This window comes from Myodes glareolus, chromosome 26 (genome assembly GCF_982192425.1).
Source record: "Myodes glareolus chromosome 26, mMyoGla1.1, whole genome shotgun sequence".
In the NCBI taxonomy this organism is placed as follows: domain Eukaryota; kingdom Metazoa; phylum Chordata; class Mammalia; order Rodentia; family Cricetidae; genus Myodes; species Myodes glareolus.
Genome location: NC_142051.1, coordinates 25959699 through 25978962, shown reverse-complemented (window position 1 = coordinate 25978962; position 19264 = coordinate 25959699). Strand labels below are relative to the sequence as shown.

Genomic DNA, 19264 nt, shown 5'->3' with positions numbered 1-19264 from the left:
CTAGAATGACAGATCATTTTCAGTGACCATTTGGATGCTGGATATTAAATCCAGATCCCCTGGAAGAGCAGTCAGTGCTCTTAATCACTGAGCCATGTCACTAGCCGAAATTTTCAGTTTTTCCTTTAATGTCAAAAGTAGCGATAGAATAGTAGAAAGTGTGGTTATTATTTTTAATGTTTCTACGCCACAAATTAACTGTTATTCTTCATTGCTGGTGTTTGTGACTCTATTTCCATCTGAACCTTCTCCCAACCTTATTCACATAAAAGCAACATAGTCCAGTTAATCTAGACACTATATCCCTGAATGGAAATTCTCAGTGGCAGGAAAAGAAAATTCACATGATTCCAATTGAGGTTCCTTCCTCTCTGACAATATGTTGAACTGTTGAGAATTGGATAGAGGACATGGAAGTTAAATGAAACATTTCCAGGTGGGGAGCTGAGAGGTCACTGGAACAGGTTAAACATGGAACTAACAGCATTAAATCTAAGAGAACCCTTAAATCCTGAAAGGTAGTTTTTCATCAGAGAAAATATGCAGGGGGTGTGTGGGAGGTTGGGGTGGAGCTAAGTATGAATTACATTAGGTTTACTTAATCATCAAGACATGGCTAAAACTTCAGAAAAAAATTGAAAAGGTTCTAATTTGTAGCGTGAGGTTAAACACAGGAAACTCATGATGTGCCGTCAAAATTGAACTTGGAAAGAAGCCAAAACCCTGTGTCAATATTTCTCTACTTCCAACTAGAGCTCCTGATGTTCTTTACGCCAATCAATTTCCTTTCAACTTTCAAGGAAATAAATCAGTAAAACAATCAATTCTATTGGCTTGGTGCCAGTCCTATCCAGTGCTCAGAACCTTCCAATACTACATGTGGTGTGTGTGTGTGTGTGTGTGTGTGTGTGTGTGTGTGTGTGTGTTCTTGTATATGTTGAGGGGGGGTGAAAATCCTTCCCTTTAGAATACAGCTCCCTTCAGACTTATGTACTACCAAAATACTCTAAAAGAAAAAAAAAGAAGGAAAAGAAAACATGCAAAGGGGTGCTAACTAGTGTTTTAAAAACAAAACCAGATTTACACCAGGAAAAAAGAGAAAACAGTGCGCTAGCAGGAGGAGCAGTAATACATGTAATACCAAGTGAAAAACAGGGATAAAATAGTTAAGGAAATGAGAAAGGACTTTCCTATGGCCAAAAGAACAGCACAAAACATTTTAACAATTTAGGAAGACTTTTAAATACATGTGTTTCATGCATATTCCTGAACAAACAATATTTATCGATAACACGGGATGTTTTATTTATAATATAAATTGCCTTCGTATTAGTTATGATGATATAAAAAATAGAAGAACCTTAACATTCTTCCCATTTTTGACTACTTAAGAATAGGATCCTATAACAACTCCCAAACCTTTCCATAATTGATGTGTTTGTAACAACCTTTTGTCTGGAATAAAACACTACACATTCTATTTGCTGTCTTCATCTGATGTGAATAAGGCAATGGTTTCTATCCATGTAGATAAAATTATAAACAAACAAAGAAACAAAAGATCATTGGGAAAGTTAAATGATATTTTTCTGTAAGAAACAACTTTTTTCAACCTATTTGGAAAATCAGACATGAATACACACATGGCCTACAGAGAATTAGCAATGTATTTTATTTTAACCCACAGTTCTATTGCTACCATTGAGGCTTCTGTGTGTTGAAGTTTTCACAGGAGAGATTGAGTAGATCTTGGAAGCATCATCTTCTTGACTTTTTCCAGAGGACTCGCCTCTCTGCCTCTGGCTCCCTAAGTCACAGAAAAGCCAGCATTCCTTTTCCCTAGCATGGCTCATAAAATAAAGACAGCTTCTTCCCCTAGGCCAGCGTAAGATGTGCTTAGCAAAGCCAATCTCTCTATTCTCCTGTGATCACTAAAGACCCTTGCCTGCCTACATCAAATAAATGGAAGGAATTGTACAAACAAGCAAACAAACAACAACAACAACAAAACCTCAAGAAGAATATAACACGTATCTTATGCCAATGGGTTTTCTTAAATGATTAACCACTGCATATGGTCTATCTGTCCGATTGCATTTCTGTATGACTTTCCTAGATTCACCAATCTTCCGCATAAGAATAACTTCCCTTAGGTCTATGGGCTTTTCTTTCTGAAGCTCCATAGTCATACACAACTGACCAAAATGCTTCCTCTACTTTTGATAGACTCTTCTAGGTGAGGAGAGGGACCCCATATTTCTGCCTTGGCAGTTGCTTATTCTAAATGCCTGAACAATAATTTTTCATTTTTTGGACCTGAGTTTTCAAGATAGTATCTTTTCACACACAAAAATCCCGTCCATACACTGTGTCTATCTAGAAAAGTGACATCAAACTCTGCAACTTTTAGAATGCCAGATTTTGAAAATATAATGAATTTTGCAGTTAAAATAGCGCTTCCATTTTAAAATGCAGTCCAACCTGTGTTTACCACTGGGTAAAAGATTCACCCTATGGCTATTATCCAGAAAAAGTTTTAAAAATATACTTTTTCCTCATTTACTCCAGTTGACATGTCAAAAAACTGATTTTTGCAAAAAGAACACATTGTAAATTTTTTTTTTTTTTGGAAATCAGAGACTCCAAAGACTATAATTAGGTATTAGGTGTATTCATTTCCTTATAATTTGATTGTAAAATAAAAAAATGAGTCTCATTCTTTTCCTTTACCACAAACTGGCAATAGTATGAATTAATGTAACAGGTGGGCTTCTGTGGTTTTAATAGCAATGAAATATAATCAACTGTCTCATATCATATTTCCAGGAAAGCAAGTGAGATTGAGACCTAAGCAAGATCCTTAAGCAGACACACCTATTGACATTCAAGTGTTCAGACTCCCCAAAGGGACTATATATCTTGCTGTCCCGTGTTTAATTGAAACTTTAAACAAAATATATTGCCTATTTAATGCAGTTTGAACTGGATGCTGCCCTTTGTAGTGTACAGAGTAATGCCTAGCAAAATTGAGGGTTGAAACCTCAGTGCACGATGTGGATGTTATGTCAAGCAAAAAAAAAAAAAGTAAAACTTAGACTCCTACAGTAAAATGAGAAATGAACATCTGAGTTTTCTGTTCATAAATTTTGTAAATTTATCGGATTGATACACAGCCAAAAGTTTATGACTTCTCCTATCTTGCTGACTATTTTACTTCCTGAGGAAACTCTGCATGTCTTTCAAACCTACACTTGCCTTTATTTATTTTAGAAATTAGAATATTATTTAGGGAGTTGTAGAGATTAATACATATTCCAATTATATATTATATAATCATGATTAAATATTGAGGACCGACGTACAGTTCTCAAGAGTGCCAATGGAGTCAGTCATGAGAAAAACCTGCAGAATTACAGACAGGAAATCAGGTGACAAGAGAAGTTGTCCCACGCTGGTGTGCTAATGCTTCCACTGGTAAAGTGAACAGGTTCACGTCTCCTGTGTCCTGCAGCTGAAAAGCAGCCCCTCGCATTCCCTGTGCCCACCATGTGGAGCCATCCTCTTAGGAAGAACCCATCATGGACAATGAAACATGCAAAGTGTTCTAAATAAACATCAATCTGCATATTCTCTGAATGCCTTCTGCAACACAGTAAGGTGCCAGGGAGACAGGGCAAGGAGGAAAGAGATAAGCAAAGAGGAGAGAGAGGAAGAGTTAGATTACAACCCATGAATTTTTTTTAATGAAGCTAAAAATAGACAGTAGAGAAGTCTAAGTGGAAAATGAACTTTTATCGAAATTTTACTAAACTAACTCAGCATATAATTTACATATTTCAGGAAATTATGAGTAATGTTAGCCTCCCATCACCAACAGGTCTAAAGGATCCTCCCCTTTTGAGGATTTTGGGTTTTTTATGCAGATAATAGCCTAATGGTCACTAAGAGCTATTATGACTCTTTCATTCTACAAATTACCTTGTACCCCAAATTTCTCTAATAAATTAACTGTATTTTCAATTCACTGCCAATTCTTGTACTCTCTGTGAATACTCCAATGCATTTGGAGATGCAGCTTTCATAGCTAAAGGATCTAAAAGGGCAATGTTAGGAGTGGAAAATTAAATCAAAAGTTTCCTTTCTGCTAGAGATTTGTTACACAAGGCCTAAGGTTAAAAAAAAATGTTCTATGCATCTGAGGCATAAGAGAAATAAAATTGGGACACAACAGTAGATGTTCTAAATGTTATTGACAAAACTGATGACGAACCGGACAGAGAGGAACAAAGAAGCAGGAGCGGGAAATTGATGGACAAAGGCGGGCAGTTTCTTCTTGGTGATAAATGTGCCGGACATTTTACTAAGATGCTTGCTTAGAGGGATGGAAATTGTGAGTGTGTACAGCAATAGTGACTCCACAACCACACTGCAGAGTCTAAAGCTGTGTTGTTCTTATGTATTCTGTTTGTTCCGGCCAGCACAGCACAGTAAAGAGGTGTTTTAAGTGATCCTAATTATTCAAACAGTGATTACAGACTGCACGGATTAGACTGTAAGCCTCATTCTCTCTTACTCCAAGCTGTATTACCAAAATGAAATGGACTAAATCACTGGTATAATTAACTAAACAATTACTGTGCATTGAGAATGCACAGTAATTTTATTTTCGATGGCAAATAGGCTTAAAATGACCTCTGGGATTGAAAGAGCTCAAACTGATAGAAAAACAATAGCAAGTTACAAGCTCATTGAGCTTTCTCTAATCCTTCGGAATTGCTCAACCGCAGTTCCTGCGCAGAGATAAGGCGACTGCAGAGGTCCAGGGATGAAGAGGAGATAGAAGGTGTTCACAAGTATTCTGCACTGACATCTTTACAGGTTGCATATTTAATGCAACAGCTATTAACCACAAGTCGGTAGGTGTCATATCCTTTACAGCTAAGTGTTTTCATTTTTGCTTGTTTTTATTTTTTTATTTTTATTTTTTTAAAAAATAAAACAAACTATCTTTTTTCAAAGAACCAATCCAAGTTCCCACTCCCTTTTCTCCTCCTATTCCCTCCACATATTTTTCCACTCCACCCCCATCCAATCCTCAGAAAGGGTATAGCACATTGCTTTGGGGAAGGTCCAAGGCCCTCCCTACTATATCTAGGCTGAGCAAGGTATACATCCAAAGAGAATAGGTTCCCAAGAAGCCAGTACATGCAGTGGGGATAAATCCTGGTGCCACTGCCAGTGGTCCCTCAGTCTGCCCCCAGCTATTCAACTGTCAGCCACATTTAGAGGGATTAGTTTGGTCCTACACTTGTTCCTTCCCTGTCTGGCTGAAGTTGGTGAGCTCCCATTAGCTCAGGTAGACTGTTTCACTGGGTGTACTCACCATGGTCTTGACCCCTTTGCTCATATTCTCATTCCTCCCACTCTTCAACTGGACTTTGGGAGGTCAGTCCAGTGCTCCAATGAGGGTCTCTGCCTCTGCTTCCATCAGTTGCTGGAAGAAGGTTCTATGACGTTTAAGATATTTATCAGTCTGACTATGGGCAAGTCAAGATCGATTGGGGGCTTCCTCTCCTCTATTGATTAGGGTCTTAGCTGGGGTCATCCTTGTGGATTCCTGGGAATTTCTGCTAACCCTATAATGGCTCCCTCAGTCAAGATATCTCTTTCCTTGCTCTCATCTTTGTCCTTCCTCCTTCTCCACTATCCCATTCCCTCAAGTTCTCCTCACACCTCCCCTTCTCCTCTCCTCTTCCCCTTTCTTCCTCTCTTCTCCCCCCACCCCCATGCTCCCAATTTTGTCAGGCGACCTTGTCTATTTCCACTTTCCTGGTGGATCTATATATGTTTTTCTTAGGGTTCACCTTATTACTTAGCTTCACTAGGATCGTGAACTAGAGGCTCAATATCCTTTGTTTATAGTTAGTATCCACTTATGGGTGAGTATATAGGACTGATCTCCAAAATATATAAAGAATTCAAGAAATTTTTACTTGTTTTTAAAATCATAATTATAATTCTGGCATTTGGGTGATAGGGGCAAGGGGATCTCATAAAGGAAAGGGTGAGCCAATTTCAGTGACACCAACTGGGTAAACAGAAAGGCTCTGAATTTACATCAAGAAACTGTTTCTGCCTCCAATGTAAACTGCAATTGCAACAACTGAACTTGGTTTTTTGGGAGTTAATTTCATATTTTGGAAAATAAAGTAGATTCTGTTATTAGAACTTTTAAGACACAAGTCTTTTACCCCAGGTAATCCATGCTACTGGTAGTTACCTAATGCTTCAGAGATAAAGGGAAGGATGGAGACCCAATAAATACCTATAATGATGCCAGAATAACAGATTTTTTTTTACTAAGAGTAAAGGGAAAACACATCATAACAAAAAATAGAGAGATAGAATTAAATCAACAGGAATTAATACTTGTGCTGTTTGTTTGTTTGTTTGTTTTTGAGACAGAGTTTCTCTGTAGCTTTGGAGTCTGTCCTGGCACTAGCTCCTATAGACCAGGCTGACCTCAAACTCACAGAGATCCGCCTGTCTCTGCCTTCCGTGTGTTGGGATTAAAGGCATGCGCCACCACCATCCAGCAATAATTATGATGTTTTAGAGAGGTAGAATTAAATCAGCTGGAATTAATAATTGTGCTGTTTTACTTTCAATTATTACAGACAATAGTAAAGGAAAGATTTTGACTATGGTTGATGACAAAAATGGGGACATGGGCCTGTAAAGAAAATGAACTGTCACTTGAGTTTTCTTATCTTGAACTTTGATGGCTTCAAACTCTCTATTATGACAATAATCTTATCTGTGGTGTAATATTTACTCAATTAAGTAGAGAAAGATCTGACAGTAAATACAACCATTCGCTCTTGGAGGTGTGAGCTCTATAGAAATGATGGACATTTCAATGGAAGGCCAGTTTATAAAGCATGAACCAAGTCAGGTATCCAGGTCAATATTTTTATATTCATTATTTTGATCAATTTTCAAATGGATGCTACTATCACAGCTAGCTTACTAACAAGAACACAAAAGCTATCTAATTAAGTATCTTGTTAGGCATATGTACCAAGAAATTGTCAATATGAACCCAGGCTCTCTGATTTCACAGCCTACCCTACACTGACATATGAACTGTCATCTAAACCAATTCCTTATCTCAAGAGTCAACTAAGTCTCACAAAATTAATATCACACAACAACCACCTTATGACCCAATCTGTTAACATACTATAAGTTCACACACCTTATTCATTTAATATTTAATAAAAAGTTTATCTTTGATTTGCAAAGTGATATGTAATATCTGTTTGGTATATTTCTGAATGTTTCCAGTCTACATAATTCTTCAAGGAAGACATTCTCCTAATAGTTATTACCACACCTTGGTCCTATGGAATCAAAGTGAATAATAAAAATTTATTTTAGATTAATTGTGTGCTTACATATGATGATGGCGGCAAAACTAAATAAGGAGTCTTAAAGTATGGAGACCTGAAGTTGTGGAACAAATTAATCAACCCTGCTTTGAATTACAAGGAAAGTGGGAAAAATATGTCCATCTGGTGTTCAGAGCAAGCGAAATGGCATGCGGCACACAGTGCTGAAATGATCAAAAGAAAGAAAAATCTACAGGGCTAGGGAGAATTTTTTTCAGAAGAGCTTCAGTGAAATTAATACAGCAACATTGCAATATAGTTGCATTTTTATACGCATTTTAATAGGTTTCCTACATTCTAAAGTATAGAAAAAAGAATACCCATACACAAATACACACATACACACACACACACACACACACACACACACACACACTAGCAAGCACAAGGGCTTAGGGCCAGTGGCCCCGAAGGGCTAAATGATTGAGGCCTGTAAAAAAATGAATACTTGCTGGCTGAATCTAGCCAGACATTATAATCCATCACTGATCCCTAAAGGGCACTAATAATATGTAAATGTGTGAATTGGAAAACACAGGCAAGGCTGTTGATAAACTTGATAGGATAATCAGCACATGCTGACAGCCTAATGAAACTGATGAACTGATAGAGCAGCTTATCTCCCAGGCCATTTTTTTCCCTGTCAAATGGAGGCTAATCAAAATGTATTAGGAGTTAAAGCAAACACTCGGGGGATTTAACCCATTTGATTAGGAGGTGAATTCGCTCTCGGAGAAAATTACAGTTTCCTGAACAGGCGAAAACTCGAAAACCTGACCAGCTGACAGATCTTCCCATAAAATCAAACAGAAGGCAGCCACCATAATTACAGAGCGAATCCGCTATTGGAAATTATATTAGGGTCCTCCCGTAGAAAGCTGTCAGGGAGGTTTTCAGAATCTAAGCAAAGAGACTCCCTCCTTCCATAATGGAAAATGACACAAAGAACCAGATAATGGCTCCACGGACACAGCTGTCTTCTGCCTGGGTGAGCTCGGCGTTCGTGCAACCTAAAGAGGGCAGATCCCAAGGTACCAGCTCAATCCTCAATCCAATTTATTTACATAAAATAATTGAATGAATTTTCTGAAAAAATCACTAACTGTTGAGAATACTAGCAGTTCCCATTAGCAATAAAGAGACCACATGCGGTTTATCACCAAGGAACTCAAAACCTAAACCTAATTTCAGCAACGATATCTCATTTGACAGTTGATTAAAAACTGGCAGCTAAAGTTATGAATAAAATCAAAGTAAAATGACTGCCTTTTCAGATCAAGGTAGAGGAAGCCGTCCTTTTAGTATTATTTTGCTATGAAAAATACCCAGCATCAAAATGGAAAGGTTTACGGAAACCACCCAGCCTAGGCACATGTGATATTCCTGTGTATATTACCATGTGGACAGATGGTAAAATGATTGAAAGTAAGAGACACAGTTTTAATCCAGTAAAAGCTTGAAGGCAAAAGTATATTTAATGAAGCTAATCTTTAGCATGGAGGAATTATGTCAAAGAAGAAAGAAATATCCAGTGTCCTTTTTGATGTGGGCGTTCAATCACTTTAATACTGGGTAGGACAGCTGGAGGTGCACCTCCCAGAGACATGAATGGCATTATCAACCTCTTCTGAGTTAGATTAGATTCTCTTTTTGGTTTATTGAAAGCTGTACTGTGCCTTATCCCATATCTGAGCCATGCCTACACTTCCTGTATAAGGAAAGAATATGAGGTTTTGTGGCTATCGTTTTGTTGTTGTTTTGTTTTGGTTTTTTTTTTTTTTTTGGCAGATAAACATGTTCAAGTCATGTAGCATTTGTGGTTTTGTGTGAATGCAGAACCAAGCAGCTAGTATTAAATTTCCCAAATCATATGACTTAGAACGAATACAAGCCTGTAGGTCACACAGCCTAATCCTAGCTATTTCATCTCTATGAGGGAGGTCTTGCAATATCAAAGGACTTAATCGGATTTAATGAATGGCAGGTCTGAGTTTGCAATTTCTGCTTTGGGGAAAAGGGAATATTTGATTGGAGAGCAGGAGCAGACCTTCCCATCTCCAATTCCCGGAAAGAGTCGTGTGAACCCATCAAGAGGGCATTCAGACTACATTGGCGGTTTTCCAAAGAGTCTCATGCCTAACGGGTAATAGTTATGTCTACCATCAAATAGCTGTGACAACCGTTTCCTGAGCAGGAACAGATTAATCACAGGTGATAAGAGCGTGGTTAGGATTTCCCGCCCTTCACTTCTTGAACCCAATTGGGGGGGGGGAGGATCTATAACCTAGATTTATATACATTCTGATTGCTAGAGATTACTCAAAACAGGAAGATAAACAATTGAAGTAGCATATTTACCACGTTCACAGGTTCATTCTAGTCTCAAATATTACTCTTTAAAAGAAGAACAAACACTATAGGGACCCAAGGCCTCCTCCACGAAAGCAACACATGCTGACTCAATAGTCTCATCTTTTAAAAGCACCAAAGTTCAGGCATCTCCACATCACTACAGGCTGGGTACTGAGAATGTTCTGATAAAGAGAATAACATACTAAAATTATTATAAATCTGGTAAATTCACTAAAGTAAGTACATTCTATCTATCTATCTATCGATCTATCTATCTATCTATCTATCTATCTATCTATCTATCTATCTATCTATCTATCTATCTAAGTATAACCAAAAGTACACATATTACAAATACAATATATTGTTTTCTCATTCCATAGAGGCTCAATAGTATGTGGTACCCAAATGGCATTGAGAGTCCCTTGTAAAAGCTATGAAATTTGATAAATGTGTTGACACGCTGTATTCATTCATCTCTTTGCCCATGTCAGGAAGGTTCTGCCACAGTCTGGACAACACAGAGTGTCAGCATTGCTCAGTGATTACTAAGAAGATAGTAGAAGCCCACTGCATGTAAACACGGGTTCTTCCTTCTCTGCAACCCCTGATGCCAATTAAAACGTAGAGTGGTACTTACCCATCATGTTATATAAGCTCTGGGGGGCAAACTGCCTTGGCATTTTCTGAATTGCTTCCTTATATACACTCAGGGCATCCTAATTTAAGAAACAAAGAGAAAGATAACTCATCATTAGAGGACAGGGATGGGCACTGGGAGTAACATAATGACGCCTCTCCAAAGTTAAAACTACCCATTTCTGCTTCCGAATGGTTCACTAGAGGAAAATAATTGAGCTGTCCTTTGATATCACGCTGCCTTAATTTCACGAGTGAAAACAGCCCGGTGAGGAATGTCACAGAAAAATTTAGCTTAACAAGGAACTGAGAGTTGCCGATGCTGTTAATACAAATTTTCCAGCTCTCACCAATTACTCACTAAGAAGAGCTAAAAAACATTCGCACTTGGACGTTACTCATTAGTCATCATCCTGAGTCTACGCTCTAACTCAAGCAACCCGTGGGGTAGAAGTAAAGTGCCAGCTAGCAAATAGATCTCCCTCCTGACAAGATTCACTGACAGTGTTAAATGCAACTGTTCTAAAGGCGCATCTTCTTCCTCATATTACAATATGAGGAAGACTTTTTTCTTTCTGGTTCTCTGAAACAGGGTCTTCTTTTTGTTTTTGTTGTCTGAATAAAGCTCTGGAGCTCTCTTTGTAGACCGACCTGGCCTCCAACTCAGAGTCAACCTGGTTCTGTTTCTCCAGTGCTGGGTTTACACCATCACTGCCCAGCTCATAGCACAGCCTTAAGATGCTTAAGAGTATGTCGGTGGGATGTGGGCATATGGTGAGAGAGGACAGTTTAAGGGAGAAGGATGCTATACAGACATGGTTTCTGTGAGTAAGGAGGTAAGGGGCGGGGGGTCATCAAGTTTACTACGCAGCAGCTTGCTTAACAACCTCCTCCACCATCAAAACCACATTATTTTTATTTGACTGTTTTTTAAAAGAATTAAGAAAATTAGGTAGCCTTGAGATCAAGTTACATTCTTAATATTCAGAGTACAAACAATATCCTTTTATAAAAACATCAAACACGAAGCAAAATGGTAAGGATTCTAGAAACCATACCTTAGATCCAAATTGAGGACTATGTGTGTGCTAACAGCCACTACATCCTCCAACATACACTGGAATATGAATAGATTAGCTTTTCAAAAGACTGTAGTGGCCCCCAAGAAGAAGGTAGAAGAGACAACACTGAAGCTATCTCAGAGCAGGAGGGCAGGGAGGGGTGGACAGACCTCATAGTGTCCTTGCTCATGATAGAGCTTCCCCAGGTTGTACAGACAGCTGGTCACAGAGCTCTTATGTGCATGAGGGTCCTTCAGGTTTTCATCTGGAATCTCGGAACACTTCAGGAATGTTCGCCGGGCTTCTTCTGTCTTCCCTTGGTTCATCAGAATTATGCCCGTGTTTAAATACGCAGCTGCGAGGAGAAACCAGAATCAGAAAGTTGAGGCACTAGGCACCGTGGATAAAAGGTGTACTGGCTTCATCTCTGTTCCAAGGGATATTTCTTATTTATTGAAAAATAAAATAAATGTGTGTGGAATAAACACAGGATCAATAACGGTAGTAATAACCCCCAAGTATTTCTAAAAATATAATTATTTTTTCATTCAGCTGAATACCACAGATTTCTGAGCTCAAAATCTAGTTAAATAGAAGACTGCACTATCAAAGTGCTTGGGAAAAACTGGAAATGGCATTGAAGAATGAAATTCAGAGAGAGAGAATTGCTAATATTAACAAATATTTAGAAATATGACTACCACACGTAGCTGCTTTCTTTGGAAAGGCTTCAACAATACAGGGGTAATTGTTACCAATGAAAGGCAATATTTGAAAGACTCCAAAGCTCCAGGACTACTTACAAGCCAGGGTCGGCCTGCTCCCGACGGCCAGTTTGTAATAATGCAACGCTTCAGTCAACCTGCTGTTCTCCTGGAGCAGCAAGCCTCTGCATGAGGAGAACAGAGACACTTGAGAGGGGCTGAATCACGAAACAGAAACCCACACATTTTCATTCTATATTCCAAGGGTAAAAATGGTCAACGGCCCAATAAAAAGGCTGACCTGGTCCCATAAAACTAAATTCTAATGGAAGGAAATGATCTCTCAGGAGGAAAAATCCTACACAGGTATCCACGGGCCCTGGCTCCATGAGAGAAGTATTAAGAAGGATTTTTAAACGGACTTCTGTAACCAATAAATGTTCCCCTCACCAGACTTCTTCCCCTCCCCCTTGAATTGCCAGCCACCTGGATTTCTGTTGGGAACACACACATTTCCTCCTCATTTTACCAAGGAAACCTGGGGAAGGCAGGGATAAATATAGAGAAACATGAGATGTCTCCCTCACCAGTTGTTGCTTGGGTGATATTTGTTCACAACACTCCCAAAGGCAAAAGGCTAAAAGCAGTCTAACTCAATGGCAAAGGCGGATCCAGAGGAGCAAAGAAACAAAAGGAAGAAGTGAAGGCCGTATATGTCTATGCTGCTTGGCTTTGGTCAAATAAGCTTGCATTTCAGGATACTCTGCAAATGTCAGTCTACCAGGCAGAAACACATCTCCCTTTCCAGACCCTCAGACTTTAGGGACCCCTCTATGAGCCTCCTTAAATAGTACCCACATGGATTACTCAAGCCATGCCAATACCCACCCTTCTGACATCAGTGAAAATCAAGTATAACCATTTCTATGAAAATAAGATGTTAGGAAACTGAACTAATTAGAAGGCGTCCCGACGGACTTTGCTCTGGGCCCATTCTCTTGTAAACAGTATCTTACAGACATAAGATACATCTAGTGGGCCTAGGACGGCTGTTGACGGTGCCAATCGCAGACTCAACTTGGCAGCTTCCTTGGCTATTGCAAGAGGGGTAAAATGGGGGTCTGAGAAAAGAAAAAGCTATTGTCAAAACATGCGTTTGTTGAGTACTGTTAGGGTTAGGGAATGGCTGAGTGTCTGCCAAACGCTCATGTTTAGGAATTGGGGACTCTCAATGGAGCACTGTTGGCAGGTGATGAGACCTTTAAGGAATGGGCCCGGCGGGAGGAATTAATTGTCTTCCACTGCCTAACAAGTTGCTAATGCTGATCTCCTAGATTACGTTCTGAAGAGATTAATTATTTAAAAATCAAATAACTGAGGCTGTCCTCCCCATGTTATGTTATGTTATGTTATGTTATGTTATGCTATGTTATGCTATGCTATGGTTCCATGTTTCACTATATAGAGTGTCTGCGTAAGTAAATTGCCCACTCAACTATAGCTTTCAAAATTGCTGACTTCATCTTCCTTCCTGGATTCCATCTTCCCTTAGATTTGGCATCAGGTTTAGCCTTCTGCCATCTGTGACACCATCCTGTACACAATGAAAACCCTGGCTACTTCCTCACTCTCACACTGCCTTAGGGGAAGGTGGTGGTCCACGGTTGTTTCTGCTTCCACTCTTGATACGCGGTTTGCATGTCACCACTTGGCCCTGTGTCTTGCATGGAAGCATACTGCCTTCACCATTACAATCAGGATTACTCTCCTGACCCCAGACGTGTCTATCGGCTGACTGAGCCACCTGAGACCTAACCGGAATTCCCAAAGTCATCTGAAAAGGAAAAGGCGTAGTAGCGCCTGCACAAAATTAAACCCGAAGTCAGATAAATGGAAAAATAAAATAAAAATCAAACACCTCTGCTTAGATTGACGGCATCATCAGAATCAGCTGCTGAAACCAGCGAGCTGATTGCCATGCCTGAACCCTTGTTGCTTTTCACAGTGATAGTTACAGGCTCTGTGCACTCTCCAGAGCCATTGACTCTTATACGCTATGGCTCTTCACTTGTCCCTGAAGGCACATCTTTATAGCTCTGTCAGAACACTCTTTATCTTCTCTAGCCTGCAAGTAACTGAAAGAGCCCACTAATTAGTCTCTACATAATTACATTTCTACAGGGCAAATATGCTATTAGGATAAATGGGAGTGAACGGGTTGGGGACCTGCATGGATCTGACTGGGGCCTAAAGCTGACATGTCTGTCTGGAGACTGATGTCCTCGGCCTCTTGGAATCAGCTCTGCTGACACATTATACATTATATTCTGTCACTTTCCAATTCATAAAATACACATAGAGCACAGAAGAGCACACAGTGCGATAATAAAACCTTCAGGATCCTGCCCTGTGTCATAAAGGTACTAAGGAGTGAGTTTGAGTCAGATAGCCACTGTGACTGATTTGCAAGGGATAAGGATCTCCCTGATCACTTTACCTTGCTGTGTTTGCTACAGAAAGGAAGCAAGATTCAGATGCATACAGTGTTCCACAATAACAAGAAGGAAAACAAAAATGGTGAAAACGACAACATTTGAGGCAATCTGATAACACATTCTAATCCAAGAGTGGGCAAAAAGTAGGCACACATGCAAGTGACATTGTTAAACGCTAGTGTGCACACATGCACACAAACAGAGTAAAAATGTAAGAATATTGTCATCAGCCTGATGTTACGCAAGAAGAAATAAGAGTCTAAGATTTAACAAACTAACTGGGGTTTTTAGTTAAAAGCAAGCAAAGGCAGAATTGGATACTGTTTCTTTGATAATGAATTCCATGCTCAAAGATGCAGAGAGTGGTATATACAATTAATCCTGGTGGTGTAGGAGGTCCTTATGTATTTGTATTGCTTTCATTGGTTAAATAAAGAAACTGCCTTGGCCTTTCGATAGGACAAAAACTTAGGTAGGCACGAAAGACAGAACTGGATGCTGGGAAGGAGAGCAGAGTCAGGCAGACACCATAAATTTCTGGCCCGAGATGGACATAGGTTAGAATCTTACCAGTAAGCCACAGTCACATAGTGATACACAGATTTAATCGAAATGGGTTAATCAAGATGTGAAAGTTAGAGGCTAGAGCTAATGGGCCAGGCAGTAATGTAATTAATACAATTTCTGTTTGGTTATTTTGGGGGTTATGCTAGCCAGGTGGCCGGAACAAACAAGGGGCCCCACTCCTTCTACCGCAATCCTGGCACTTTTGAGAGAGAGGTAGGAGGATCAAGAGATTAGCGTCATCCTGGGCTGCATATGGAATCTGAGGAGAGTCTGTGCTACGTGAAACATAACAACACATGGAAAACCTGCAGCCTGCCAAGTGAGAAATGCATTTAATAGTCTTACCAAGCTATAAAGCTGAGAACTATGACAATGGTCAACCTCAGAGTGTCATATCTTAAAGAGTGCAATAGCGGCACTTATATCTTGGGGATTAAAAAGTCATTTAATTAACCTTAAAGCCTCCTTAATAGGAAGGAATTCAAGTCTACTCCTATAAAACAAGTCCATTTCTTTTGGGTGGTGAGACTATGGAACCTAAAGAAGACCCGGCACTGTCATAGACCTTTACCAATAAAATCCTAATTGTATGCCAAATATTTATTCTTATACCTGCACATAAGTGTATCTCTCACCCTTGTCAAAGACGTTTCCTTTTTGTAGCAGAGAGAGACCATTACATAAATCGAAAATTGGTCACAGTGCAGAAGACAACTGAGTGAGGTGAGAGGGGTTCCCAAACCCAACTGAAACATGTGCAATATATGGAGGAAAATGGAGGAAGAGAGAGTGGAAAGATAGTAAGAGACGGGGAGGGTACCTTCTACAGGACCGTGTCCTGTAGCCATAACAAGCAAGCTGTACCCATGAAATCTCAACAGGACTAGACCCTAAATAAGTCTAGCACAAAGTCAGAATCAATTCACATTCCAGTGTGGATCGGGGAAATCTCGCAAGAACCCCTGCCTAGACAGATAACTATAGACAGCTGCTGCTAAGAGGGAAATTCAGCCTTCTCCCTCACCCCCAAGGGACATTGTGAAGTCCATACACAAAGTAGCAACACTAATGGACTCAGTAGGTTATATTACATAAAAGGGTGCTTCTGTATGTGCCAATAATAATTAAAGAGGTCATGAGTTTCAGACGGAGTGTTCTTGATAAAGATAAAAAAGATATCCAGTTCTAGATGCACATCGACTACCCACTGCTTTGTTCTAAAACTCAAAGTTTGTGTAACTCTAGCTTGTTTTGAAAGAAGGAAAAGACATCTCTCATCTTGAAATTTCTTACTGATTCTAGATCCATCCTAAAACGTGGTTAATACCAAGCCACCTTTACAAAACGTACACTTGGCTTTTCTAAAAACATAGTAGAGAAACAGAAATATCTTGTGGTGCATTTGTAACAATGATAAGAGTAGCTGCACTCACTCAGCATTTCCAGCATGCCAAGCAGCTTACATATTAGTACACACATATTGAGTAATCTGCCTGCCTGCCTGCCTATCTGTATCTATCTATCTATCTATCTATCTATCTATCTATCTATCTATCTATCTATCTATCTATCTATCTATCTCAGTCATCTATCAATCAACTATATCTATATAATTATTGTTCTATCTATCTGAGACAGGGTCTCACCATGCATCTCTGACTGCTTTGGAGCTCACTATGTAGACCAGACTGGCCTTGAACTCTCAGAGATCTTCCTGCCTCTGCTTCCTGAGAGCACCCCCCACACCCAGTAACATAAGAAGACATTAATAAAGTAACACACAAAGGATTGACCATATATAGACAAGTACATCAAAATGCCAGCATAGCAGTAAGAAAATAATTTATTCACACCCAAGGCTTTTCTATGGTTGTTCAAATTGGTGACATGACAAGTTTACATACTGGCCATGACAATAAACTCTTCTAGCTTCTAAATATATTAAAAAGAAGAACATATTTTAATATACCACCATGCAAAAAATATAGTCAGAAATAGTTTTATATAATAAGTGCAAAGCTGTTGTGAGAGCAAGTGAGTGGACTTTCTGTATGTAATAACACAGAATTAAAATACCATACAAGTGATAAATTGAAAAGAATTTATGAAATTACATCTTTGAAATGGCAGAAAGAAGGGTTATTTTTATATATTTATGGGGGGACTGTGAAGTATGGCATATTTAAGGAATATTTCACTTCTCTCATGTCTCACATTCTTTCATGCTCTTAGGACAGTCATTCAAACTAAGGCCAGCAATGAATTATCCAGCCTGGAGAGGGAAAAAGAACAACTCTGTTCCAGTCAAAGAAAACACACACGAACATTTGAGCTATTAGTGGTAACACATAAATTCCAGGAAATTATTTCACATACAGACATGTAGAGAGATGCACAGACACAGGTATGTACACACACACACACACACACACACACACACACACACACACAGCAGTAGCAGCAGCCGCAGCAGCAGAAGCAACAATAGTAACAGATTGTTCTCTTAAGACACGTCAGTTTTTGTTGGTGGTGGCTACTGATAATCGTAAGAATTACCAATATATGTGCCTAATTTCTTCCAGGAGAAAGTTTGATCCATATTTTCCTCTAGTGTCCTGTAACAGCCTTTCTTCTAAAGTAGTACTTAAGAAATGATCACAGTAGTAATGCAACTTGATTAATGAAAACCAGTCAAAAGAATAACTACAGCAGGTTGGGCAGAATTAAATGCGCAATTAAATATAAGTGGCACACAAATCTCTAGTTGACCCTAAACCCTGACAGAGACAGAAGGAAACATTTATTTAGCACAGTGGTTTAAACCAAAGGTGACTTTGCCTCCCCAGGGAGCCTTTGGCACTGTCTAGAGACTAAAATTCATGGTTGTCATAACAGAGGTGCTGGCCACTGGCATCGACTGGGTATTGGACAGAGAAGCTTGTTGCTGGCATCATTTGGATATCAGGTGGGGATGCTGTCCACTGATTTAAACCGAGTAGTGGGCAGGAATGCTGGTCAATGGCATCAGCTGGTATCAGACAGGGATGTTGGTCATTGGCGTCAAATAGGTAGAGGGTGTAAATACTGACAGCTGGCATCAACTAGGTATCAAGTGGGGATGCTGGTCACTGATATCAACTGAGCAACAGGTAGGGGTGCTGGCCGCTGGCATTGACTGGGTAGAAGGCAGAGGTGCTGGCCTCTGGCATTAACTGAGCAGTGGGTGGGGATGCTGGCCACCAGTATTAACTGGATAGAGGGCAGGGGTGCTGGTCACTGGCAGCAACTGGGTAGAAGACGGGAATGTAGGTATATATCCTACAATGAAATGGCAAGACCGCCTCTGAAGTGTAGAAACTGAGAAACACAATTAGTTTCTCAGGGTAAGTGACTATAACACATTTCTTTGTTAGAAAAGTTCCTTTGTATACCTGTCCTCTCTATACACCATTGTAAAAAAAACCTAAAATACAGAAAGGAAACTAAAAGGATATTTTCAATAAAAATACAACCTATCGTGATTCTTGGTGTTTTTATGAAGAAGAGAGAAATTATTTTAAAAATTGGAGAAAAAGACATGTCCTTCCCGCCCCGACAGTACATCCGAGCAAACTGTCAGGGTTTGTCTGTACCAAGGCTGACTTCCAGACACACATGCCAGACTACCCAGTGCTTCCGTGTATCATCACATCACACTGCCCTCCATAAATGCGTGCAGCCGAGTTATCCTTGGGTGTCAGTGGAGGATTAGTTCCGGATTCCTCTTGGGTACCTAAAGCTGCATTAGCCTAGGACCTTTACACATGGTGATAAAATATTTGCGTTTAAATTCTCCAATTTGTATACAGGGTTTGTAATGCCTAACATGATGTAATGTAAGGAGCTGCTGTGCTGAATTTCCTGGGAATAACGAGAAAATGTCTGTTTAGAGCCAGGCATGGTGGCAAATGCTTTTAATCTCAATACTCAAGAGGCAGAGAAGGAGGATGAGAGGT

The 19264-nt window shown here is 39.6% G+C and overlaps 1 protein-coding gene across 4 annotated transcripts in view; it reads right to left on the bottom strand.

The window, feature by feature from the left end:
* Positions 1 to 19264, bottom strand: part of Tmtc2 (transmembrane O-mannosyltransferase targeting cadherins 2) — a 389511-nt gene that overhangs the window by 130862 nt on the left and 239385 nt on the right. For all 4 annotated transcript variants that reach the window (XM_085683199.2, XM_085683198.2, XM_085683197.2 and 1 more), the window contains exons 5-7: positions 12307 to 12392; positions 11674 to 11858; positions 10444 to 10522 (exon numbers count right to left, since the gene is read on the bottom strand). In XM_085683199.2, coding sequence (XP_085539325.2) covers positions 10444 to 10522; positions 11674 to 11858; positions 12307 to 12392 — 350 coding nt within the window. The remainder of the gene's footprint in view (positions 1 to 10443; positions 10523 to 11673; positions 11859 to 12306; positions 12393 to 19264) is intronic.